This window comes from Lethenteron reissneri, chromosome 44 (genome assembly GCF_015708825.2).
Source record: "Lethenteron reissneri isolate LAM-NWPU_2019-01 chromosome 44, ASM1570882v1, whole genome shotgun sequence".
Taxonomy (NCBI): Eukaryota; Metazoa; Chordata; class Hyperoartia; order Petromyzontiformes; family Petromyzontidae; genus Lethenteron; species Lethenteron reissneri.
In genome coordinates this window covers 3,937,714-3,963,899 of record NC_083822.1, presented here as the reverse complement: position 1 = coordinate 3,963,899, position 26,186 = coordinate 3,937,714, and the positions used below count along the sequence as shown (strand labels likewise).

At 47.3% G+C, this 26,186-nt stretch overlaps 1 protein-coding gene across 8 annotated transcripts in view; it reads right to left on the bottom strand.

Annotated features, from left to right (window-relative positions):
* Positions 1-597: 597 nt before the first annotated feature.
* BPTF (bromodomain PHD finger transcription factor) overlaps positions 598-26,186 on the bottom strand; it is a 59,681-nt gene continuing 34,092 nt past the window's right edge. For 2 of the 8 annotated variants that reach the window (XM_061569930.1, XM_061569934.1), the window contains 19 exons: positions 25,752-25,902; positions 25,177-25,300; positions 24,418-24,685; positions 22,245-22,382; positions 20,699-20,835; positions 18,422-18,563; positions 15,864-16,156; positions 14,010-14,184; positions 13,285-13,562; positions 12,654-13,070; positions 12,074-12,271; positions 11,104-11,189; positions 9,944-10,169; positions 9,164-9,438; positions 8,802-8,975; positions 8,049-8,241; positions 7,071-7,155; positions 6,503-6,689; positions 598-5,416 (listed from right to left, as the gene is read on the bottom strand). In XM_061569930.1, the coding sequence (XP_061425914.1) occupies positions 5,332-5,416; positions 6,503-6,689; positions 7,071-7,155; positions 8,049-8,241; positions 8,802-8,975; positions 9,164-9,438; positions 9,944-10,169; positions 11,104-11,189; positions 12,074-12,271; positions 12,654-13,070; positions 13,285-13,562; positions 14,010-14,184; positions 15,864-16,156; positions 18,422-18,563; positions 20,699-20,835; positions 22,245-22,382; positions 24,418-24,685; positions 25,177-25,300; positions 25,752-25,902 (3,632 nt within the window). In that variant the 3' untranslated portion in view covers positions 598-5,331. The remainder of the gene's footprint in view (positions 5,417-6,502; positions 6,690-7,070; positions 7,156-8,048; positions 8,242-8,801; positions 8,976-9,163; positions 9,439-9,943; positions 10,170-11,103; positions 11,190-12,073; positions 12,272-12,653; positions 13,071-13,284; positions 13,563-14,009; positions 14,185-15,863; positions 16,157-18,421; positions 18,564-20,698; positions 20,836-22,244; positions 22,383-24,417; positions 24,686-25,176; positions 25,301-25,751; positions 25,903-26,186) is intronic. The other 6 variants (XM_061569935.1, XM_061569932.1, XM_061569933.1 and 3 more) reach the window with 6 other exon arrangements.

Below are 26,186 nucleotides of genomic sequence, written 5' to 3'. Positions count from 1 at the left end.
AGCCCCTGAAATGGCTTGCTTACGCCACTGCTAGTATGTAGACCTTTTTTCACACCGTACGTGCCCAACCGTGCTAAACCGAAGGTGCGAGTGGAAGGGCCCTCACGAAAGGAAGCAGCAGAGGGTGTTTGTGGTCTCCTCTTCCATACTGGCCAGATGTCTTGGAAGAGGTGGGCAGAAACCACACTCTTTACTCCAATACACGTGACTTGCCAATCGACTGTGGTGACCCCGATGGACAGGCGGGGGGGGGGGGCATATAACAAACTTTCGCCACTGTTCCAACTGCCGTGCCACGAGATGGAATCGAACCGTAGGTCCTCTACGTTGCAGGTCCAATGTGTTCACCATAACGCCACGGCAGCTCCACCCCATCCCCCAACCGCCCATTTCAAAATTTACAAGTCCAAACGAAATGTTTACTGCTCGGAACATACGTCCCCGTACATGTGCGTCAAAGTGGTTTATTGGTATATTTTTTTGAAAAAATTGCAAGAACCCCTACTAGCTTGAACGCACCCTCGGCACCTCTCCCCCACCCACCCCCCTGGCAAACGCCACGTTATGAACAAAAATGAGGGCACCGCGTCCACTTGTAAAGTTTTTCGAAAGTTTATTTCTCCTGGAGATGACGAATGTCAAAGTACAAAAGTCTGCCTGCGGACCCGCAAGGGCGCAGGCATCGCTTGAGACGAGAGCGAAGGGCCGGTTCCCCGTCGCATCGCCTGGGCGGGTTAGCATCCTACACACTACGATGGACGTGAAAGCGCGTGGATCCAAATGGGAATAAATATACAATGAAATAAAACATTCAAAAAAATATATATGAGCCGATAACATGAAACAAATACTGAAAGGGAACCTTCGGAATAGAACCAAAAAAAAGCATCGTACGTATGTGTTAAAGGTCAGGAAGGACGTGACGAGTGTTTCAACAGCAACATGTGGTGGCTGTGACGTTGGAGAGAGCTCTTGTCCTTCCCATGTGCACGTCCCATTACGTAATAAGTGGGATGCAATAACCGCCGGTCGGCTTGACAGGAAAACATATTCTGCGACAAAAAACACAATACTAAAAGCATCGTCCGTGACTCGATATTTATAACACTTTTTAAAATGTTTTTTTCCTTTCACTGTATCATTTCATTATCTCATATTATACACGATAGAGACGCAATACAAACAAAAATAAACAACACTGCGAAACAAAACGAAAGAAATACGAAAAAAATAAGCTAACGTTGTACTCTAAATACGCTTCGCAAAATTGTACAACTCTGCATCAAAGACTGTACAGGAACCATCATTATTCACCTAAGCTCGCCCATAACGTCTCTGCCCATATCTCCCTGCCTCCTGCATTGGCTCAGCACTCTTAGCTCCGCGATCGCAATGGGGAGGGACCCACAATGGGAAGCAAACGCGACCGGTTCATGGGTAAACGGGTTCCACATGCCCACCGAGGTGCGTTCCACTGAACGTTGCCACGTTACTATACTATGGGAACCTCATTTGCCAGTAAAAATATCATAATTGTTTTTTTTACCCTTCTATCTGGCAACAAAACTGACACCTTTTGCCACGTTAATTAAAAATAGCTACAAAGATCCTCCCCCCACCCCCCGTATATAGTCCAAACAGACTGTTTGGGGCAAGTGCTGTTAGCGAGCACCTACGAAGGCCGGCACGGCACAGCACCACGCCCGGCCGCCTTTGTTTCCCAAGTGACGATGTGTGCACACCGCAACAGGTACTTATTTGAGGCTGGGTAGACCTACGGGAGGCCCAGGACTAGTTCAGATAATTGTCACTGGTGTTGGCCGTCGTCAGCGAGAATTGAAATCTGGCCGCCGGGTTCGTAGCGCAGCGCGCTAACCGCTAAACTACCGCTCCCCGTAAAATAGCTGCAAGTGCGTGATGTGACACAACATCAACTCACAACTCGGTATGTCAAGTACTCGCGCTTGTCCAGCGCGTGACTAAAGAAGCGACACTCAAAGAGGGGGGTTTCAGCTCAGGCCCGCAAACAAGCAAGTGATCATTCCACTACAAATGTATGAAGGCTCCGATGGCTGGGTTCCCCTGCGGTGAGACAAACGATCACAAATGGTGTCCCACATCAGCGACGACAGTTTGATGCAGACTGTCCAATTGACTCGAAGACCCCACCGGCTCGCTTGGGGGGGTGAAAACAATAGCAGGACAACTAAACTCAAATGATGATCGGTGTTGTTGTTGATGGCATCAATGGCATCAATGGAAGAGCCACGCGCGCACTGGTGCATTTCTTGAAACAAAAACGTCTCGATTGTGAATGCTTGAAATGTGAGAAAGAAGAAGAGCAAGGGGGCATGTGAAATGGGGAAGATGTTGAGCGGGTTCCGTAGGGTGCACTTGAAAGACTCCTCAAGAGGCCTTTAACAGACTGCTGGGACAAGTGCTGTTAGCAAGCACCGATGAAAGTGAGAGCAGTCCACAGGGGGATGGTGTGGCTGCCCCCATCTCCCCATGGCACCAGGCACCCCTATAACAGAAGGCCCAGCATGGGTTCAGATATTCGCCACCGATGTTGGCCTTGAATGAAAATTGAACACAGGTTGACAGGTTAGTTGGTGTGGTGCGCTACCACGATGCTACTGCTACAGGGGATACAAAGACAGAGAGTCAAACCTGAACCTCCAGAAACAACCTACCCTGCGACATTCAGCTTTACAAAATCCAAGAGTTGCTCAACAACGTAACTGCAGGACGGCTGTTCTGACGTGGATTCTCAACCAAAAGCAGTTCTCGTGCACTGGGTGTGGTCATGGTACTTGTAGCTGCCACGACTAAAAGGGCATCATTTGTGATGTCTACGTTATCGCACAGGCGTGGTGTGACAGACGTGCAGTGGTTGAGGCCAGGTTTAGGGAGGTGGAGATGGTAGAACAAAAAAGGCAAATTAACATATACAAGGGACAGCAAAAAAAAATTGTTTAGGTTTTTATCTAAAATATCATGAAATACGCATTTAACAAGATAACTAAATTACAACATGTGTGAAAGCAAAATACATTTTACATTGCAATGTAAATATTACAAGCCAAACAAAACGGAGACAGCTTCAAATTACAGCCAGCACTGGTCTGGCAATGCACGTGGCATAATGTTGAGTTTCAAAGCAATTCTTAACAGCATGTGACCAACGTTGTACATCTCATACCAATTCTATTCTGTTAAGATGGAGGCTATTTAATTAAAATAATTCAAAATGTACATGCTCGTCATAACAAGGATAAATCTGAAGAGGGTTTTTTCCTGGTAAAAACACACACACACACAACACACTTTAATTTGACACGACTGCAGATTTCTCTAAAATTGTCAGTCATCTCAATGGGGTGTGGAAAAGGAGTTAATATTCATTTTATTTTTTGCATCTTGAAACCACAATTTAGGCAGTATTGTTTCTTTTTTTACCATGTCCAGATAAACAAATGTAACACTTCATTTCAGCCTCCTTTTGGGATTTGTGAAGTGCCGATATCTGACAATTCAGACATTTGTAACGGGTTTCAGCATCACTACTAAACCCCGTGGGCATCAAAAGATCGGACGAATGATGACAGCACCAGGAGGAGACTGGAGTCGGACGATTTGAAAAAGGTGGCTCCGATTCTAGCATGACAGTATGTGAACTGAACACGCAGGTTGGGCTTTTAGGCGTCACTGCAAGAAGTCATGTTTTCGATCATTAAAAAATCGTACGGCGGGACACATTTGGATGAACAGGAGTTCTAGACCAACTGCTTGAGGAGTTAGAGGTTTTGCAAAGAAGTTAAACTGAGCATCAGCGTTTCTTGTTTTTCATTCACATATACACTAGATTCAAGACAAGCCTTGCTTGCACTGGATGCTTTCTGCAAAAACGACTCCATGTGCCCGATTGCTGGAAGGCCTGTTGCAAAAAACTGGGCACGTTATTAAATACAATCTAGCGTCGGTATGAGACCTAAATTTACGTCCACATCATACAGTCGATTGTTTTTTATGAGTGAACGCCTTTCCAATAAGAATTATGTCGACACCTTTAAGCGTGTGGAATCAGTGGGGCAGACCAAGCTGTAGTACAGTATTAACGAGCACACTTGTTTGGCTTTCGCAGCACCCAATGTGCATTTCGCTTATTTTTCAAAGAGTAAAAAAAAAATCATTTTTGGACCGGTGTCTTTTTCAAAAAGAACGAAGAGCAAAAAATGTATAACTGAGACTAAACACACTTCCGCAATCAACCGTAATGGGCAGGGAGAGTCGAGTGACTGATCGGTCAAGCCACTAGTAACAGCACAATGTATCGACTGCTTGAAAAAAAAACCACGCATACGCTAACCTATAGCACAGGACGCACGAAAAATCGCGTGTCGCGGCGCACACATTTTGATACTCGACGAAATATGTTTCCAAAGGGGGCTTGGGGGCGTTGGTTGGAGGAGTGCTCATAACAAAGTGAGGTGCCTCCCTGATCCATTCAAAAGCACACACACACGCGCGCGCGCACAAAGGTTTGTGTGTGTGCATGCGAGTGAAACAACTCATTTTAACAGTGGGTGCGGTTGAGTCTTCCACCAGCCGTTCTGTTTTTGTTATCCCCGTACCCCTGAAACGCATTGGGTGTCATTTTTAGAATGACACACACGCTTGTGAATCGCTGCTCTGTTTTGCACTGCCCCACAGATAGAAAGCGCAATCGCTAGCTTATTTCCGCACGAGATGGGAATGGGAGGGGATGGTGAGGAAGGGGAGGGGGGTAAAGAGTTCCTGTTTAGTTATTTTGAGGTGGGAAACGGGAGGTGGGGAAGGCCAATGGAGGGGAAGCCGAGAAAGATAAGGGGGACACTGTTTTTTTTATTAAAATAAAAAAATTCTACAACACACACATGACTTATGTACAGAGCTCATGGGCTAAGGTACGGTGCAGTTAAAACTACTATGGAGAGAAAAAAGTCACTGCAATTAGTGACATGTTTGGAATTTAAGTTGGCTTTGGAAGTCAACTTAGCCATTTTTTTATTTTTATTTTTAAATACAAAATTCAATACAGTCACTGTAATTTTTTCTGCTACTTTCTACTTTTTTTTAATCGATTTTTTTAACCCACGGCAAGGTTCCCTATTCTAGTTGCCCATCCCCATTCCAACCGCGGTCACCAGTTGGAGACCCCTCACGAGCTGCTAAAACTCCTGCCGCCATCCCACCTCATCCACCCAACATGCCTAGCATCTGAAGCGGGAGACAGCAGCACCAGGCCTGTCAAACCAAATCAGACAAACTGGCAAGCCTGTCTGCGCACATCTACTGCACGCACGGAAAGCCCGGCTTCTTTCCTTTTAAAGCCGAAATTGTGGTCGCCTGGCCCGTCTTCGTGAAGCCCCCCGTCCTGGAAAACATGAAGGCGGAAATGCGTTATTCAGTATCAATCTCAATCAGGACGCCTGGGTATCGTCATCTGCTGGGATGTCCCCATCGCCATGAGGGGCTACCTCTACTTTATGAATGCCACGTCGGGAAAACTGGAGGTGGCAGGTCCAGGGAAGGTTACCACTGTATTCTTGCGTGGCAGGACTTGCGTAGGCTAGTGTCTCCGCTCTTGCCGCAGGTTCATTAACAGCCGTCTCTCATTTGATTCACACCAACTCTTGAGGTGCAGTATTCCTTAGCACTGTGTTGGGACGTCAGCCAGATTATGATGCCAAGAAGCAAGTATCCCGATACTGAACATCCGATAGCAACTCACCCATGGAGACCTGACATTTCCAACACGCTAACCAATCCATTTGGTGACCAGGCCTGTCCTTGCTTAGCGTCTGGAGTCTGAGGACTTCTGGCTGCAGGGTGCGGTGGTTGGCAAAGTAGGGTACAACACAGCTACACCAAGCAATGTTCAGTTCAGAAAAGAGGAGAGGAGCTGCCCGAGCGTAAATCAAAGTAGTCCATTGAAGGGTGAAGTCACTGTGATACCCAGGAGAAACTGCTGCTGCTGGTCCTGCTGAAGTCAACACTATTTTGAGGCCGAATTACTACCCAGATGCAATTGGCTTGGTGGTCACGATCGTCTGGCTCAAAGGAGACCATTCTCTATGCCCACAGGTGCCGGTACACTGACGTAGCGTGAAGCTGGGGTAAGGATAACAAGTGCAATCCACCGTTGGTCAGATAATGCAGGGCTTCGTTTTGCCGATCTAAAAGCTGCGTTGAGAAGCACACGGTTGATTAAAAGGAGTGTCCTTGTCTTGAGCCAGGGCAGCTATAACTAAAGTCCAGCTCTGCAGAGGAAGAGGGAAAGGGCAGCGGGCGTCGCAGGGAAGGAGGCAATCGCAGCAGGAAGAAAAAGCGCAAAGCAGGAATTCCAGATAGGAAAGTTCAAAAAGCACTGGGTGACATCTGCTCGTCACAGCTTGCCGGCACCCCAAGCCTTCACACACCCCACAATCTTCATGCCTGCCGGGGTGGTGCCTCTCTCTACCTGTTGGCCTTGAAACTTTTGAGCTTCTGCACGAAGAATGTCTCGAGGACCTCCGCGCACTTGGCGAAGGTCGATTCACCGGGGTTGTAGTAGCGGCAGTTGTCGAACATCTTGGTCATGTCGCCCACAAACTCAGCCAGCTTTGAGTAGAAGCGCGAGCTGAGCCTCTTCTCGATGGTCGACAAGTCTGTGGGCGTGTGGTGGGGAGGGGAAGAGCGAAGCGGGGGACACGAGGGGTTAGTTTTAAAAGGAACATGGTGAGGATTTGAGTTTAACACAGAGTTCGACAGCAGGATTAACCAAAATAATCCAAACTAAAATGTCTCCCGGCTCAAATGCCATTTTAAGCCCCGAGCCCTCGGTGTAAATTGCACATTCCCATGGCAAGGGCCAATTTCTCACTCTACTCATAACTTGACGAATTATCACAATTGTTGTTTTACACGCATATAATGTAGGTGCTCAGTCTCTTTAGCAAGGGAGGTGAAATAAAAATTATACGTTTGAAGTTTGACCAGCACAGCCCAAGGTGAGCCAGCGAGCCCTCGCTGCAATGAAGCAAGCTCACCCATGGGCTCTTTGATGACTTCGTAGTACCCAGGTGCTTCCTCTTCGTCGACTGGCTCGAGGAAAGGCCATGCCATCTTGTGTACCTGAGAAGATATGGCAAGTTGGGATTGGAGAACCATATATTGTTCAAGCCGTCTTAAATTCCAGGTCTCGTAAAAAACATGTGCCACGTCTTTTGATGGTATATCCTTTATTCACTTGTGAAATATACAATTCATAAAAATGGTTAAAGGCCTGGACTTTTTGGCAGTGGTGCGCGGTAGTATCGAGCTCCACTCACAGTGGGAAGTTTACGAGTTCAAATTTCATTTGGTGGCCGAGTGCTTTTCGTTTAGCTTGGTACCGTTACCATCGTCGTAACACACCGCTCTATAATGGCTATGTACACCGCATTTCACTGTTGCCAGATGTATAATTGAAACCCCGTTACTTACAAAAAAACCTCTGGATGCAGCGATAAAGTATTTAAGCGTCGGCAAATAAAAGAAAAAACAATCCCGAGCTATGAGCCAACATTGTACTAAGTAGCACTGTGGTCACATTGCGTCACTCATAATTGCATGGTTGAATGGCAACAATTCTGATAATTATACATCTCTACAGCAGGGTGCGTGGTAAAGTTCAATGCCCTGAGTGTGAATTAGAGGTCATTTTCAGAAAGCTCCAAGATAGTTTTCTGAAATCGCCTTTAGTGGACCGTTCCCTAAGATGGCGTGGCCCAATGAATGCTCCGCGAGTGTTCAGAATGTGGAGTGAAAAGACAACTCGCTGCGCAACTGGAATAATAAAATTGGGAGACAAAAACAAACCCAAGCTGTTTGGACACACACACACACAACCGCTTGCATGCTCTTATGAGCCGGCCGTGCATACGCGCGCTTGCGAGTGCCATGTGCATGGCCACCTCAGGGGCCTCCCGTTCCTCCCTCCCTCCCCTGAGACTGCCGATGGGTGCAGAACACCGCCGCCGCCGCACCTGCATGGAGCGCAGGATCCTCTTGAGGCCGTCGTAGTCGCGCTCCGTTAGCGGGCTGAGCGCCGTCATCACGTCCTCGGCCGACTGGCAGTTGGGGCACACGTACTCGTCGATGAACTCCGCCTCGCTCTGCAGCACGCCCACGCAGCGGCCGTGGAACCAGTTCTGGCAGCGGTCGCAGCCGATGTAGAATCTGTGGCGGTCCCAGTGGCAAAGCGGGGCAGGTGTAAGGACCGGCGCCAATGGTCGCCGTTGGCACTCGCGAAAATTCATTTATAGCCGTCGTCGTCAAAGGTTTTGTTCCGAGGCATTCACCACCATCGACCCTCCCACCAAAGCACCAGCAACTCTGACAATTTGTGGTCATGATCTGGCTTGAGAAACCACATATATTGCATCGTTTTTACCACCGTGTATGCATTATATCAAGTTTTTCACGTCTCGTTTGTATTTTAACTTGCTCCATTATCCTAAATGTAACAGTAGCATATAATCTGGATAAAAGGTGCAAATATCAGAAATAATAAATGCTCGTCATGCAAACTTTTATGCGTGTCTCGTGACAGCATTGCTACATGTGTAATTATTAACACCGTCATCATCATCATCATCTATAATCATTATTGATAGGATTCATTTTGGTTTGAAATGACACGAAGTTTGCCGAGTTAAAAATCTGGCAAGGCCGTTAGCGGCGAGGGTAAAGGCAGTTCTCGTCGCGCGGGCGGGAGGGGGAAAAGGAGAGGGACTCACTGCGACTCGTCGTAGGGAGTCTTGCAGATACAATAAAGCTCCTCGCTGCTGCCCTCCTGTGCGTTGCGGCACTCGTCGCACACGTACTCGTCCATGGTCTCGGCGTCGCGGTCAGTCACGCCCACGCATGCGCCGTGGAACCAGTTGGTGCACAGGTCGCAGCCGATGTAGAACCTGCGGCGCAGGGGCAGAGCAGAGCGGGAGAGGCGAGTGAGCACGCACCGGGCGTCAGCGGTCGCGAAGTTCAACATGCGTATTTACGTATTACAAAGCGTAATCATTATTGACATTCGAGGCGAGCAAAGCGCGCGGTTACAAAAACCGTGTCCCAGGGTGAACGTTCACGAAGGCCGGCGGCTCACTTGGACGAGTCGTAGGGCGTCTTGCAGACGCAGTAGAGCTTCGTGTCTCTCTTGGCATCGCCCCGGGAGGAGGTGGTGATCATCTTCTTGCGCTTGGCCTTGGAGCTGGTAGTGTCCGAGTCGCGCTTGCGCTTGCTGGCGGAGGAGGGCGACGTGGCGGGGGAGTGGGCGGCGTGCGAGGGCCCGCTGGCCACCGGGGCGGCCACCGCTGGCCCCAAGCTGGGCGGCCTCTTCTCCTCCCGCTTCAGGCGCTTCAGGTCCTGCTTGAGCTCGTCCTGTCGTGCACAAGACATTGGTGGAGAAGGAGGACGACGTGGAAATGTGGGCAACGAGTTTTACTTATTTTGTTCCTTAGTTATGCAAATTCACCGCCCCCTTACCCCCCTTGAAAATGTATTAATTGTCTATATTAAGAGAAGATGATTGTTATACACATTATGTGATGTACCTTGAGCATAACAACCCATCTCACGCAATTAATGGATACATTTGGTACATGCGCGGTGTTTCTTTTGGAAACAGTGGAGACAAGAGCAGGAGCGGTTAAGAGCAGAAGCCACGGACAAAAATAAGACCAGAAGAAAAAGACACAAGCCACAAGTGACAAAAGAGAACAGACCCAGCACGAGGTAACGATGGGAAGGCAGCAGCAGTAAAGCTCAACACGAAAACAAAGAATCGTCTGTGGCTTAAAAAACAAAAGCAGATCTCGCTTGTCCTCCATGTGAAACGCCATTGACAATCGCGTCTCGGTCGTATCCTCCCCCCCATCAGTCTCACCTGCACTTCCAGGTGCAGCTCTTTCTCCAGGAGACCGCGCTTTTTGAGGATCTCTGCACGGAGCTGCTCCTTGTGCTTGAAGAGCAGGGCCGAGAGGCGGCCGGCGCTCGCCTTGCTGCGCCGCTGCTCCACCGACTCCTCGCGCTTGCGCTTCTTCTGTTCGGTGCGCTCGTCGCGGTCGATGCGGTCGAGGATGGACTTGAGCACCTGGTTGCACACGAGCAGCCTGGCCGCATGCGCGCGCGCGCACACACAGATGACAAGAACACATGCACAAATATGCTCACATTAAACAGGCCTTAACAGACTGTTGTGGAAAGTGCTGTGAGCGAGCGCCTATGAAGGCCAGCACGGTAGATGAGGTGGTTGTTGGCTAGCACCACACGGCTTTGTCTCACCAGTGGCAATGTTTACGCACCACACCAGGCACTCATTTGAGGCTGATTCGACCTACGGGAGACCCGGGACCGGTTCAAACAATCGTCACTGGTGTTGCCCGATGAACTCGGGTCGCCGAACTCAGGTCGCCGAGTTCATAGGGCAGCACGCTAACAACTGCATTATCACTCCCTACATATGCGAAGGCAAATGTACACACATGAATGCAAGCGCCATGTACATGTATATACACACACGTGCACGAAATTGTTTTACATGCACACACGTGGAAAGCTTGAACATAAAGATACAGAACACGTAGCCAAACGCATGCACACATACAGGCGTGTGCACCCGCACATACACACTTACATATAAGGATACAAAGTGGCACAAAATCACATGCTCATAAGCCACAAGGGCATATCCAAATACAAACACAATATTTAAATGGATGCATAATTTTACGAGTCTTTGGAAAAAGAACAGTGGGATTTTTGTTGCGATATAATCTCAACAGAATTATTTAATAACAAGGGGAACATTTTGTAAATAACTTAAATATGCACATTAAAACTTCAAGTGAATACAAATGTAAGGTTTGATACTTAACATTTCTAATCAGAACCAGAATCTTTACTTATTCTAGAGGAATCCGACAAGCTGTGGAACTCTTTTTCACAGACGTCCATCATGGGCGGGTTAGCAAGTTAAAAAATAAAACAGGAATGCAAAATAGAGAAGAGATCCTAATACTAAGTTATAATAAGCAATGTACGTACCTCTGGGTGTCTTCTCGTTCGGCTGGTGACATGGTGCGGCTCTTGGCCTTCAGCTGCTCGATCACAGCACTCTGCTTCTGCACAATCTACACACACAGTACGAGGACCAACAACCCTTACAGGAAATGCCTTGACGCAGAGCTACTGAAAAGAGCTTGTTTTAAGCAGCCTCTTGCCTACATCATAGATAACTAACATGTTGTACTTCTCAAGTGTGGACAACCGATGAGAACTGGCCCACTATGAATATGAGAAAACTGCCACTACGTGTAATTATATGACAAGAGAGTTGAAAAGCTAATCCACTTATCCAAAATGCATCGTCCTTAGCATTACATTTTAATTTAGCGAAGCAAATACATTAGATGGGTGGTCTTCATGAAATAAATACATCTGTTTTAGAACTAAATTTCAATAGGATAAATAAATGACATGATGGGGAAGAAAACCCATGCGAATGAGGGACAAAATCAACCTCTACTACACAGACATGTCAGAAACCTACTTGTTATATAGCCTCTTGCATGCAGGTGGATGAGTTACAATGCTGTTCATGTGTGCCCCATCATACCTGGTTTCATGATGTTATCATAACAATTAACTATATTAAAGAGTAATTCCCTTTCTCCATAAAAGCCCAAGTTTCAATGCTTTTTTTCTTCAGTAGAATTTCACTTAAGAGATGTTTGGCCAATTCCATGAATGTGATTCAAGTATGATACATCATTCCTGTCTACATTATGTACTAATTTCTTTTTATAGTAATATTAATGTCCTTCATTTAGGAAAGCATTACAGCCTTGCAGTCTTCTTTATTACAAGAGATTTGCATTGAACTCTTTGGCCAATGCCATTAAATGATTGTTTGGCAAGGTAGCATTAACTCGAGTGGAGCAGTTGACCCACAGAGCAGCGGCTGGTAGCTTACAGGCCACCGCTCTTCTAATTCGATTTGTGTGAGTGGCTGCACCTGCTTGTGCAGCAAGTTGGCCTGCCCGGCCGCCTGTGCCGCTGGCGTCTCCGAGGCCTTGCGCGCCTGCTGTGCCAACTTGCGCTGCTGCTGCTGCTGCTGCCGCTGTGCCTGCATCTGCTGGATCTTCTGCAGCTGCTCCTGTACGCTCGCCGCCTGCACGCTCACCACGGTCTGCACGAGCTGCCGCGGAGGGGACTGGGGAGAAGGCGCAGCACACGCACGCACAAAAGAAAACAAGGATTTTCCGTCAGCGTTATGGACGACACAATTTCAGAATTAAAGTATCACAAGCACAGGAACAATCCACACAGACATGTGTATGAATGGTGTACAAAAATGTAACACCCTTGTGAACGCTACCGAATAAGCACCGCCGCATGAGCCTAAAGTGGCAGCAGGGTGGTGCAACGTCAAGTCACTGACTCATTACAATCCTTTCTTTCGCCACTAAAAAGGAGTACCACTTTATGAAAACTCTCCTCAGTGGAAAACTATCCTGGCTCATGGCCGCCTAATGATACGAGCGCTCCCCAACAGTGGCTGTTGCTGTTGTGTATAACTGCATGTGCTCAGACACCTGCGGCGTCGAGGTGGCGACTGGTGCGATCTGCACGGTGCCCGTCACCGGCTGGTAGTGCAGCTGCAGTTTTGGGGGCGACTGCAGGAGCACCTGCCGCGTCGTCACCACGGCCGGCGCTTGGCCCTGCAGCTGCGTCTGCGCTTGCGGCTGCTGCGCCACAGCCACCGCCGCTGGTGTCACCGCGGCTGCCTGCACCACCGCCTGGATCTGCGTCGTCGCCTGCACGGCTGGCGTCTGCGCCTGCAGCCGCGCCTCCACCTGCGCCGGCGCTTGCACGGCGCTCGTAGTTGTCGTGCCGACGGCTGCCGTAGCGGCCGTGGCCAACGGCTGTGGCTGCTGCGGCGGCGGTTGTGTCTGGACCGGCAGCGTCTGGGGCTGTGCTGCCAGCTGGGGCTGAGACACGTGCAGCTGAGTCTGGGGTGCAGCATGCAGGCAGCATAGACAGAGGTGCAGCCCCCCACACAACAATTACCAAATATTTCCCTGCTGAGATCTTGAATTTTCACCCAGGTTTTAGCCACCCATTATTAAACTGGGCGGTGCACGATGAGTGTGGTGAGGCACGGTAAGAACAGCTGGAAGTGCCAGTGTGGTGACAAATACGTCGTGCATTGAGGTTCTGTGTTACCTGTGGCAGAGACAGTGGTGCTGGCTGCGTCGCTGGTGCTGGTACGGGCGGCTGGTGTATCTGCACATGCGGCAGCGCGGGTTTCGTGACCGCTGCTGGCGTCGCAACTTTTGCCACCAGAGCCGCAGTCACGGCTGAACCTGTAGCCGGAGCCAGGGCTGGCGCTGGGGTTTGGGATGACGCCGGGGTTGAGACCGAGGTTGGGGTCAAGGCAGAGGTCGGAGTTGGGGTTGACGCTGGGGCCGGGGATGGTGGTGGCCTCTGCTCTGGTGTGGCGGCTGCAGTCACATAACCATGGCCGTAGTTAAGGCAAAGCCCCAACTGTTCTAATAATAAAATATAGTTCTATATTTCTAAAATAAATATATTTTATATTTTATTTAATGAAAAGAAAGTTCTGTAAAATATAGTTCTATATTTCTCTGAATATTCTCTCCCAAGTATTTTTCTCATTTTTAGGAGTGTCCTGATTTGGAAGTTGCACAAATGGTGAATTCATATTTTCATTCATTGTGCTTGAAGAAAATGCCACACTATGTACAAGTTGAGAGAACTCAGAAGCGGCAAACGTGCTACCGCTCGGGCTTATCAGTGCCGTATGAGAATAAGAATGGACTTGATGAATTGCTATATATGTGATTCTCAGACAAAGTCTCTACATGTATGCTAACGTGGTCCCTTATAATGTTTTCGGACACACAGACAGACGGAGGGCTGTAACTCACCAAGATTCTGCGCGGGCGTGAAGAGAAACCTCTGGATGGAGCCATCCGGCATGGCCGCCTGCATGAGCTGCTGGCCTGGGCCTGGTATCAGCACCACCCCTCGAGGGATAAGCTGCAGCTGCCCTTGGGTCTGGCCTTGCCCCTGGACCACCACTCGCAGGCCCTGCCCACCACTCTGAAACACACATCCCACCCCAGCAATTTATCTGAATCGACTTGCTCGCACAAGCATAGTCAGCGAGAGAACCTTAGAATGCAGGTGGCCACTTTACACGTGTTGTGCGGTTTGGATGCTCATACCAATATAATGCCACCCTGCTATTTAGTTTGTAGACTGCTGGGACAAGCAATATGAACAAGTGTCTATGAATGCTGATACGGCATAACAATTATGGGGTGCGGCGGCGAACAGCCAACAATGCCTGGCTGCCTGTCTCCCATTGTTAATGATAGTACCAAATGCTTGTAATTTTAGAAGTCGAGTTGACCTAATAGCGGCCCAGAACAGGTTCACTTAACATCACTAATAGTGCATATGGCCTGGGATAAAAGATGAGTGAATGAAATTGGGAAAAGGTGGAGACAATTCAATTTGCCACCAGACATCCCAACACAAAAAATATCTATTTGCTATCCTGTAAAGGAACATTATTGCATCAACTAGCCTTATAGCCCGTCCAAGGACGGGTGTATTGCAGTAAACCTGAACATTACAAGCCAAAAGCAGACCGCGATGTGATATTCATTGCATCCATTCGTGTACAATTTGTAAGGGCGCGGTGACAGACCTATTTCATTTTAAGGTTATGATCCCTTGTTCATCATGACGTCCTTTTTACTTCTGTCTCAACAGCGTTACGGAGATCGTGTGACGTGAGGGTTCTGCCTTCGTAGTGAGGGTTGTAAGTTGATGCTGAGGAGGGGGGAGGAGGCGCCTCACCCCCCCCCCATGTGCAGTGATGTCACCCGCTAATTATTATTAATGGAGGGGGGGGGTGTCTATTTGGAGGACGTCACCTGCTCATGATTATTCATGAGGGGCGGGTCCATGTGGAGGACGAAACCTGTTCATGATTATTAATGAGGGGGGCTGGTCCACGTGGAGTGACGTCACATGCGGGACACACAGACATTCATTGGCTCATTATAGTATAGAATGAGCCTGTGTGGCTCTCAGGTCTAATTTCAATTAGGACAGCCACCTGGGATTAAACCAGTGACTGACTGTATAAAAAACTTAATTGAATATTTTTTCTTATTTAACATGTATACATATATCGGAAGCGAGGCAACACTTTCACTCAAGTTGCCTCATGCAATAGACAACAGATTCTCACGTGGAATGCTCATTTATAATAATGCACACAATCATCAATTATGCACTATGTAGTGTGTTTATGATAAAAAATAAATGAATATGAAAGGATATGTTTCATTGCATACGCAAACATGCTGGAAAGCATTAATTCAGAAGGCCCATTTGGATGATTGACTTGAATATAATTTTAGTTTTTCAACAGACAATATACTAACTTGATTTGAATATACTGTAAACAACACACTGTTTATTGTTTATTCAAATACATGTTTCATTGTTGATGTTCAACCACAATTGAAGCCAGTTTGTCCAGGTTATTAATTATAAATGCAACCTTAAAAACCAGAAAGATTGTGGATTTTCTTTCTCCAGAACTCCCATTTTTCCAGTCTTGGTATTGAGCCATCACACATATGGCCCAATTTAAAATTCAACTCGACTCAGCCATAACGATTTAAGTAGGAGCGGGTGTGTGTGAAGTGCCAGTTGCTGGTGTCGCCTGCACAACCCCGACAATCATCCCGAGCGCCGCTCACCTGTCCCTGCGTGAGCTGCGAGATCTGAGCGGCCGTCAGCCGCACCTGGCTATGCGGCGGTCGGGCAACGGGTGTGCCCACCACTGACTGGGGCAGGCGAGGCTGGATGGCCTGCGTGGTGGTGGTGGGAGAGGCTGTGGAAGAGGCCACGGGCGTGCCAGGCATGGAGGCCCCAGCTGCTGCCGCCGCCGCAGTAGACAGGACCTTGTGGAGGCCCGAGCTGCCCGGTGTGGAGATGGCAGTGGAGACTGGCTGGCCGCGGATGATCTGCGTGACGACCTGCTGGGTTTGGCCTTTAGCCACGAATTACAGAATGAGGGAACACGAGTGAATGCTTGCACCCTCACCTCGTTGGCGTCTTGCTTTTTCACAGATTCAGGCATCAGTAACGGCCACCTCAAAAGCCAATGTGTCACCCAGCTCAAAAGGAGGGGGTGGCACTCTTTGCTGTTGGCAGCTCTGGGACCACTGGAAATATTTCACAGAGTGGAAGAGGCCACGGTACTTATTGTTTTGATCCTAAAAAGTTAAGCTCCATTGATGCATGACCAGCTTTTGAACTTCTGATTATGCATCAAAACCTAAAATCACACTGTTGTGTAACAGAGGCACCGATATTCCAATGCTTGTGGGAAATTATTTTTTGAAGTAACTGCAACACCTTACAACTTATAATGCTCATGGAGCCAGCTAATCTTTTGATGTTAACATGGCCAACTGGCTAATGTCAATGAAATACAAACACACAACTCCCATCCCTCAGTGTAATCAAAGCCATTGAGAACGAATGTCAATTAAACATTTGATTTTCTTGTAAAATGTAACAACCCTGGAAATACCATGCCATTAAAAGTGTAATTACCATGGGAGTTATCATTTGTTTGGGATATGGTATCCTTTTGGACTGAGCACTGTAAATTAAAGTTGTAATTCCCAGAAAGATATATCCTGGAAAAAGGTGATTACAGGATTGAGGTAGTGGCATTTGCTCTAAATCACTCATTGTGGGTCACAAAGATGAGGCCTAATGTGGCATTCAGATTGATGACATTAGAACCCTTCAACTGCTGTGTCCTTTTTAAGAGTAACATCGAGGGAACGCAAACTGGGAATATAGGTCACCACTGCAGTTTCACACTGAAAACATTTTCGTGGCAAAAATATCCTTTGTAGAAAATAAAGGCATTAATGTCAGTGTTTCTGTTGTGGAATATGTGATGTTTCCACCACCCCCCCCCCCCATTTAAACCAATAATTAAATTGAAGTTCAACTTCCGTCACCATATAAATGCGATGCATTTGAGTCGGTAAGCTCCTCACGTCTGCAAACACTCACTGAGTAGAGAAACAAGGCACGTAAAAAAATCAGGCCGCAGACATTAAACGGGCTTAGCCACCGCGTGTTGGGCTTCAATCCGGTCAAAGGAGTCTTACTGCTGAATTTAAATTACTTAAACATGATCACACACAGTAGGAAGGGGGTGTGAGGCAAATGCCACCTGTCCAAACCTATTAAGTGAAAAGTTTTAAAAATGGTCATAACACTAGTGACCCCAACAGAGCGACGATCAGACAGAGGGAGGGTAACAACTGCAAGACAGATAAAACATGACATGTACCATCAATAAAATGTAGGCTTAATTTACTGGTAAAAGTGAACAGTCGATTGCTATAATCGTATCTAAATCACTGTTGTTAAAAAGTTATATTATTAACTTGAGTAAATTACAATAAATAATAACAATTGCAGCCTTTGATAAATCCACTGCCGGATAACCATCTCCCCACACTAAGTAGGTTGTGGGGATTGTTCGACGATACTTCAGCACGCTGGTCAATATGGGTTGCAGCGGTGTGCCGAGGGCCGGTTTAGATATCAGTCACCATTGATGTTAGCCAAGCCAGGAATAAAACTCAAGTTTTTGAAGTCATAGTCCAGTGCGTGGACCACTGCGCCAATTCTCCACCCTAAGCTACAATAATTATGTTTGTTTATTGACAATTTTCAAGCAACAATCGCATTTTTTTTATTAGTCTTCCTAAGGCAGTGTGGTGAAATCACAAAAACAAACACGTGATTTTAAATCCTGGGTCAGGCTGACTTGATCCACATTGCCACAAGGGTTTAGAAAATGAATAACACTTAGTGGAAACTTAACAATGGTGATGTTATGGATAATATAGATCAGACCACAGGAATATAGCATTTACAACAATGACTCAAATTGAGGTGAGTACTGCCTTACTGCTCATCTGAGCATGAAGACAATTTATCTTTGACATGAATAAAAATATATAAATTAGGCCAATCTATTGTGCAATGGCTCTTATTGAGAGCAGACAGAATAAATGCAATTGTCTTGTAGAAAAGGTACAGAAACACATGTGCACTCCCCATCAATCAACTTGGAAATTATACAAAGTGCACTGACACACGTAAGCGTGCATGTCTGAGTAAACAAAGGCCGATGCGACCAGCAGCCAGAAAATGAAGCCGAGAGTGAGCGAGTGAGCAGGAGAGAGAGAGCGAGGTGATTGACAGTAAAAGAGCCACCTACTCAGAGGGAGTATACCTTGCTGCACAATCAGAGGTGTGCGCATCACGGTCTTGCCCAGTGTCGTGCCCGTCTGCTGCAAAGCGCCTCTAATGAGGGTCACCCCAGGTCGGATGGTGGTCGTGCCACCTGCCGACGTGATCAACTGACACCACAAAGACACGAGCACGAATGGTCAGAAAATTATAAACAGCAGTGTTTGGGCACTATACGTTTTTTTTAGATGCCAATAAAATGAGAAGGCACCCACTAAAGGATAGACAAGGGCGGATGATTTACGTAGCGATGCATTCATCAAACAAAGTTCCATATTTCTGCTCACAATACACACATCTAACCATGTGCATGAGAATGGAGTATTTGCAATTTGTATAAGTTGTATAATTGGTTCACGTGACCGCTGCAGCCACGAGACACAAGATTTACAACAACGTAAACAAACATAATTGAAATGTGACTGAATATTATTAACAAGTAATTTAATCAAGGGATGGACAAATTGTTACATCTAATGACGATCATGAGGATGATCGAGTATAACCTGAAGGGATCAGATTCACATTGACAAAACTGAAATACAAGGGTGGAGAGATTTGCCCTCTCATAATTACGAGAAAATGGAATGTGTATGCTAAAATATTATGAAAATTTACATTTCCTACGAGTGAATCTAGCTCTAGATTTGCACAAAGTTACGTTCAATTCATTAAAGGGAAGCCGTAAAATAAGTATGGTTATAAAATAACCTAGACATCCAACTCAAGTGTATATGTTGGAGGGTGGCACTCACCTCCATTCAGCTAGTAGTAGAAATTACATATTCCCATGGAAAGGACGAGTCTCCCCATAGGATGCCAACTGATGACTTGCATTCATGCACCCATTGGGATTCATGCACAGAAGTGCGTAACCTCATGCATACTCCATATTCGCAGGCGAGATCACAGAACTACTTTTGAAATCCGTTTAAGTTAACCTTTATCTACACACTCGGGGGCACTCTTCCCTATATGCACTGCATGCAGATAAATATGCATCACATGGCAGTTAAACACACATTTGTAACACATACTAAATTAATCAAGCATGTTTGGTCCACTGTGCAGCCATTGTTGACCAGACTGAGACCATCTACTTGCAAGCCTTGAGAACCCAGCTGAATCACAGGTGGCTGAAACCAAAATTCTAACCCCAAATCTTAGCAGTGCCGGCTCCGTGCTTTGATCCCTAAGCCACCTGGCCAGCTCCGTTTTAACTACACCAGTGGGACCATGTGCTCAGTGGACAGAACCATTGTTTATCCACTGTAGTGCAAAGGCTTGCATTGCCCCATGTTGGTGCAACTCCGGCTGATCTATCACCTGACTTCACCAAGTGAACTGATTAAGTCAATCTCATATTCTATTCGGTCACCCTCCACCGTTTCCTCCAAAGCTATCGTTCGGTCATTGCCTTTAACCGCAACTTTTCTGGTTATCTTATGTGTTTTTTTTAAATGCCACCAGGGAGCAGGCTCCACGGAGGAACAATTTAACCTCGCGGAAACCTCCATTTCCCAGCACTTATCCCACGTCCCTTCTCGAATGGGATGGCCCCAGAGTGAGAAAACGTAAGACTCCTTCCAACACTTAAATTAACTCATTTATCAATGACAGTAGCGGTACCCATGAGCAAAGTCCAATGGAAAAAATGAGCCAGCACTAACATTGCATGCACCACCAAATCCACAAAAACGTCTGCAAGCCGAGTACTACCAAGTTCAGCGTCAACGCAGCGTTATTGAAAGAGGCGCTTTACGTGCTGGAGCGATTTCAATGATGTATTCTATAACACACTTTTTAGTTTCAATTGAAACTCGCGTAGTTTTGAATCAAGGTTTCAGTCTACACATTTTCCAGACGGTACTGTCTGCACTCCCACTTGCTTCTGGATAAGCCTGAATTCAGAACCTGGGAAGGCACTCATTGTGCGTTTCTGCAGCCAATGGGAAATGAGCTTGCTCGATTCCCAAAAAAAAACAAGTGGGCTCAGCCCAGATTTCAGGGTTCAATGAGAAAGGCACACGTGCAATCCTCACAATTCTGGCCAAGGTCTACTTTCAGGCGTGTGTTTTTGTTTCAAAAGAAAAACACTGGATGGAAAATAAAGAAAAAAAGCCTATTTTATCTTGGGATAGCATAACTTAAGGAAAGAAAATGTTGACACTTGTTAAAGATAGCGGTCATGGAAACATAGCATCACCGCAACGAAAACAGTCGCAGTTCGGTGGCACGGCAATACCTGCTGCGTGGTGCCAGACCCCGGCAAGCTCTGCCGGAAGGTGATGGTGGCGGTGCGTGGCTGGTATGTTGCAAACGTCTGTTGCCCGGTCGTGCCCGAAGCAGGCAGGATGCTCAGCACCTTCTGGTGTATGACGCCTGCAAACACCCACGGACACGCTCGCGATGAGTCGTGGCTTGCAACAGTGGAAAGGGTCTGAACCGGTCGACATTTCACTGGGGAAACACAAAAAACTGGCCCAGAATATCTCTAACGCAAGATGCATGCTCCCTTTTTCTTCATACCTCATTCGGGCAATAATAAGCACTTTCTCCAATACTGACGCTTTGCCTCAGACCCCAAACGACATGGTACATGGGGCCCGAGTAGAAATCAATATAACATGAGGTGGCACAACTCTCCTGACTCCCGATTTATTTCTATGGCCAATAAAAGTGAAATATTTGGCAACTCGCTCATTTAGGAAGGTGATTGCATCACTCACTTTTATTGGCAATATAAAGTGATTGGCACCATTAAGCACTGCCGCCACTGGTGGTACTGACAAGTGAAATATCTCGCGTGAACTAAGATTCTTATGGACGTGTGTGCAAGGCAATGAAAGATGGTAGCACACGCATGTAATTGAGTGGATTGGAGGCAAGACTGGTGGCTCACGTAAAATTATAAAACTCCCAACCCCTCTCCATAACAAAAATCGGTCAAGAGGTGACAGTGCAGCGAACATGTTCCTTAAATTGCAAAGACCTCTGAGTGTTATCCTCTCATTATTTAGCTGGGTACTACAAAGACCCACCTGTGTAGCCTCAACAGACTTTTGGGGCAAGTGCTGTCCGCAAGCACCTATGAAGGCCGGCAAGGCACACGAGGGGGTGGGTGGCCAGCGCCACATCCGACCGAATTTTTCTCCCGAGTGGCGATGTTTATACACCCCGCTAGGTACTCATTTGAGGCCGAGTCGACCTAGAAGATGCCTAGGACCAGTTCAGATAATCGTCACTGGTGTTGGTCATGAGCAGGAATTAAACTCGGGTCATTGGGTTCATAGCGCAGTGCGCTAACCACTGTGCAACTGCTCTGGGTACTATTCCCACATGCAATCAGCCAAACATTATAATATAGGACCATTCTGAAAGTGCCTTGAGGCTCCGTGAAGCTTTCCTGGATAATTAAGTGGCATTGCGTGTGATGGCTAACATGGGTTGGTTACTGTTACTATCAAAGGATGATTGAAGTTGTTTTTGCTATGTGCAATACATATGTACGTGTAGGCTAATTTGGCTCGTACAGAAAAGAAAAGTGATAATCGTGGGAGGGTACGCGACCATGTGAGATCTACAATGAGCAATGTTCTCAATTTTAGTGTTGCTCTTTTCAGCATGTATGTTGAACTTCTTTCGCACCATACGTAGTCACCGGTGCTAATTGGAGCATAGCGAGAGCACACGCAGTAAGTTAATCCGATTACTACCAAGGACGCAGGCACCGAAGATGACGACAGAAAGATGCACGTGAACGCAAACAGATCAACACACACGCCACTCACCGGCTTGGGACGTGGGCACATTAAGCGTGACAATCTTGCTATTCGCCGGAAGAGGCAACTTAGTCATGCCCAGAGAGGAGCTCGAGATCTGGATTGTCTGTGTGCCGCTTACAGGTGTGCCGCCCGCTGAGCTCACCACTGAACAAGCACAAGTGCACAACGGCCCATCAGGTTAGCTCTCCAAAGTGGCTTTGCGATGCACCGCGTGTTGTTCGGTTTTACGTCTGAAGTTTCTCTGCACGTGCTGGGAGCTTCCTTAGGAACGAAGAGCGAAACTTTGCACCGCATGCTGAACGACACGCGGTGCGCAGCCAGAGAACATGTCGCAGAGCTACAAAGCACAACCACGAAAAACCTATGCAGTAGCACTGTCCTCTAGTTCATGCTGTTGACCAGTGCTCATCAAAGCCGGCACAGTAGCCACCACAACAATGTAAAAAGAGTGACAATGACGGACAATATTAGTCATTGTTGTAAAAGTAAGAGGCCATGACGCTGGAACACATTATAAAACTCTTGCCATTAATGTTCCGCAGTATTTATTGTTAATTTTGCAGCAGATGGCCCTTTGGAAAATCACAAGAAAATGACCCATAGCTGCAGGAATTCAACAATCTGACCCACAGTGCCAGGCTGCAGCCACCTCATGCACATCATACTGGAATACATTCCAAAAGATACGGTCCACGCTTGAATTGAAATAAATCATCCAAAACATTCCAGACCAATGAAATTACTGAGACACAGCAATTAAATGGGCACTTTTATGTTTCGTACTGTGTGGTGCAAGAACATTGAGAAGTTATAAAATGTCGTGAATATCAGGTTCAGTGGTCTATGCTTTAATTCCATTACAGGGGAAATGACCATATGCACAAAATATCACACGTATTAATTAATATTATGTCCTTGAAAACGCAAATATCTTTCCATGAAGGCTTGCACACTGGACAGGAGTGTGAATAGCAAAGCAGCAATTAGGCCAAAAGTGCAGTTGTGTGACATTGTTGTAGAAAAACAACCTATGAACACTGGGAAGTGGCGCACACAACTCCAGTGAACTGTGGCATTGACAAAGAAAAAGATATTCCACTCAAGCCGAGTCAACCCAAAAGATGCCCTGGACGAGTTTAGATCGTCGCCATTGATGTTAGCCCTGGCCAGGAATATAACTCGGGTGGCTGGTTTCGGAGCACACTCGCGCGAATCACGAGGAGAGGCCGCTCCACCACTATCTACACAAAGATTCCCAAAAAAGCTTTAAAAAGATTGCTGGGGCAAGTGCCGTGAGCGGGCACATATTAAGGCTGGTACAGCACGTAAGGAAATGGATGGCTGACCAGCTCCAAGCCTGGCCACCTTTGTCTCCCAGTACTCTTTACACACCGCACCAGGTACTCATTTGAGGCTGAGTCGACCTAGGGGAGGCCCAGGACCGGTCCAGATAATCGTCACTGGTGTTGGCCGTGAGCGGGAATCAAACTCGGGTCGCCGGGTTCGTAGCGCAGCGCGCTAAATGCTACGTTACCGCTCTCCATCAACCCCGACACAAACTAACCCCTCTACACATACGCCCGTGCGCCTCTACAACAAATAAAAAACTCGGCTGCACGCACCGTCTTTAACCTCCCTGTTCACCACTCATAGCTCCCCTCTCCTTCAACAACTTCACTGGTTTCCTATCACCGCTGCCTCTTTACATTACTCGACTTACTTGTCAAAGATTTGCATGGACTGCCCCAACCCCCCCTGTCTTCTCTCATTTCCTCATACGTCCCATCACGCCCGCTCTGGTCACAAGCTGTCTATCTTCTTGGTGTCCCTCCTCCACTCTGCGCCCAATCTCGCTTTCGTTCCTTCTCTCTGCTTGCACCCTTACACTGGAATAAACTCCCTCTCCAAATCCGACTCTCCGCCTCGCTTTCGTCTTTTCGCACTGCCCAAAGGTCCTATTTTTTTCTTGCCTTTTCCCTTCTCTTTTCGCAACCCCTACCACCTGACGCACTTAATGCCTCCACCGCCGCAACCTCCACCTCGATCCCTCTACCCTAGTTACTATGGGATCCCCATCCTTTATCTTGCCATTTGTACTGTAGTCAGCAAGCACTGTTAAGCATCTTGGTGAAAGGCACTTTATGAATACAAAATAGAATAGAGCAGAGTGCTGCATTACCGGTCTGCCCCGTGCCCGCCTTGCCGATCCAGGTGGCAAAGCTCTGCTGGAAGTTCCGTCCGGTCTGGAAGGTGACGGGCGTGCTCCCTCCGCTGACTGGGGAGCCACCGACTTTGCTGATGAGCAGCTTGGTACCAGGACCGATGGTCTGGCCGCCCACAGAGCCGACGACCACCGTCTGAGTGGTCGTGCCGGGTGTGCTTGACGTGCCGCACGTCGTGAGCGTCACGGTCGTTCCCTTCAACTGCTCGCCCGCGCTGAGCCGCTTCTGTGAGAGGCGGAATTAAAACAGGCACGCATTAATGAACTCAATTGCACTGGCGTGGGTGACTTCATATGTGAGGCACAACAGATTGCAGAACAGAAGCTCAACTTGAATTGGCAACTTTCATTTTCAAATATTCATGTCGGGAGCGAGTGCGTTTGAAGATTGTTTGTGCTTATCGTGTTAGCATAACAAGCGGGACACACTAGTTACACAGAGCTCAATGCAAAGCACAGACCTTTCACTAATTTAAAATTATCGGTGACTAAACAGACAAATTTAACGATCGGGAATGGACTCGATTTGAATATATCAGTCATAGCTACTTGAACACTTTGTTCACATTTATCATGAAAGCCAACATTTGTCACCTAGTGTCAATTTCTGGGATATCCCAAAACGAGCGTAACAAATGTCCTCGTGTATCTTGCATAACATCTTGCCGCAGGGCTGCTGCTGCTGCTGGTTGTTGTTGTTGTTGTTGCGCATGCTACCTGCTGTGCGGCGAGCCTCTGCTGCTTCAGCTGTACCTCCATCTGTGCTTTGAACTCTTCGTTCTTTTTGTGTTCAGCTGCCTTGGCATGCTGCTCCAGTGCAGCCGCTTTCTCCTTCTCAACCCTGTCACAGAGCGGGTTGGGGAGGGGACGAGGCAAACAAGAAAGCACACAGACACAACACACTCTCTTGTAGCCGACGTGGCATATGAGGGGATGATGAAGACAGCATTAGGCACGACTGGCCACCTATCTCTATCCAGTGCTATTCATAAAGTGACATCACGGACTCAATTTATGCCGACTTGAAAGCGGAGAGGCCCAGACCAGATTCAGTTTCCAATTGATAATGGTGCTGTATCTGGCCAGAAATCAAACCCAGTTTCTGGAATCATACTGCATTGTGCATATTATTACGCAACCACTCCTCAAGAGTAAAATGTATAGATACACGGATACAAGAAAAATGCACAAACACACACAAGTGCACACATACAGAAAAGGGTCAAGCACTCACAACACACAGGGCGACAGGTGGGTGTGTGTGTGTGTGTGTTTGGGAATGAATAGGCTACCTCTCAGAAAAGGCCCTGATCTCCCAGAGTTCAAGCTCCTCCTCGGCCAGCCACGTCTCCATGACAACTGGCTCAGTTTGCCTCGGTCCCTCAGGCTTCTTGGGCCTCAGGGCACTTGAGCGCAGTCCTTTGCGCTGGGGCGTGGGCGTCTCTGTTGTGTGCAAAGACAAGTGTGCGCACAAATACACTGCTAAAGACCCCAGCTCATTGCCTCCGTTATACAGTTGAGTACAGTGCTATTAGCGGGTATCTATTAAAGCTAAGAGCAGGCCCAGCACATACACAATTGCAAAAGGATTATCATGTACGCATGCGCATAAAAGCACACACTCACACAAACACAATTGCACGTGGTGCCAATCAACGTCAGTTTATCCATTACAACCTAAGTTAAGCTCGGGCAAAACTCATAACTGCTTCTGATGTGGCTGTTAT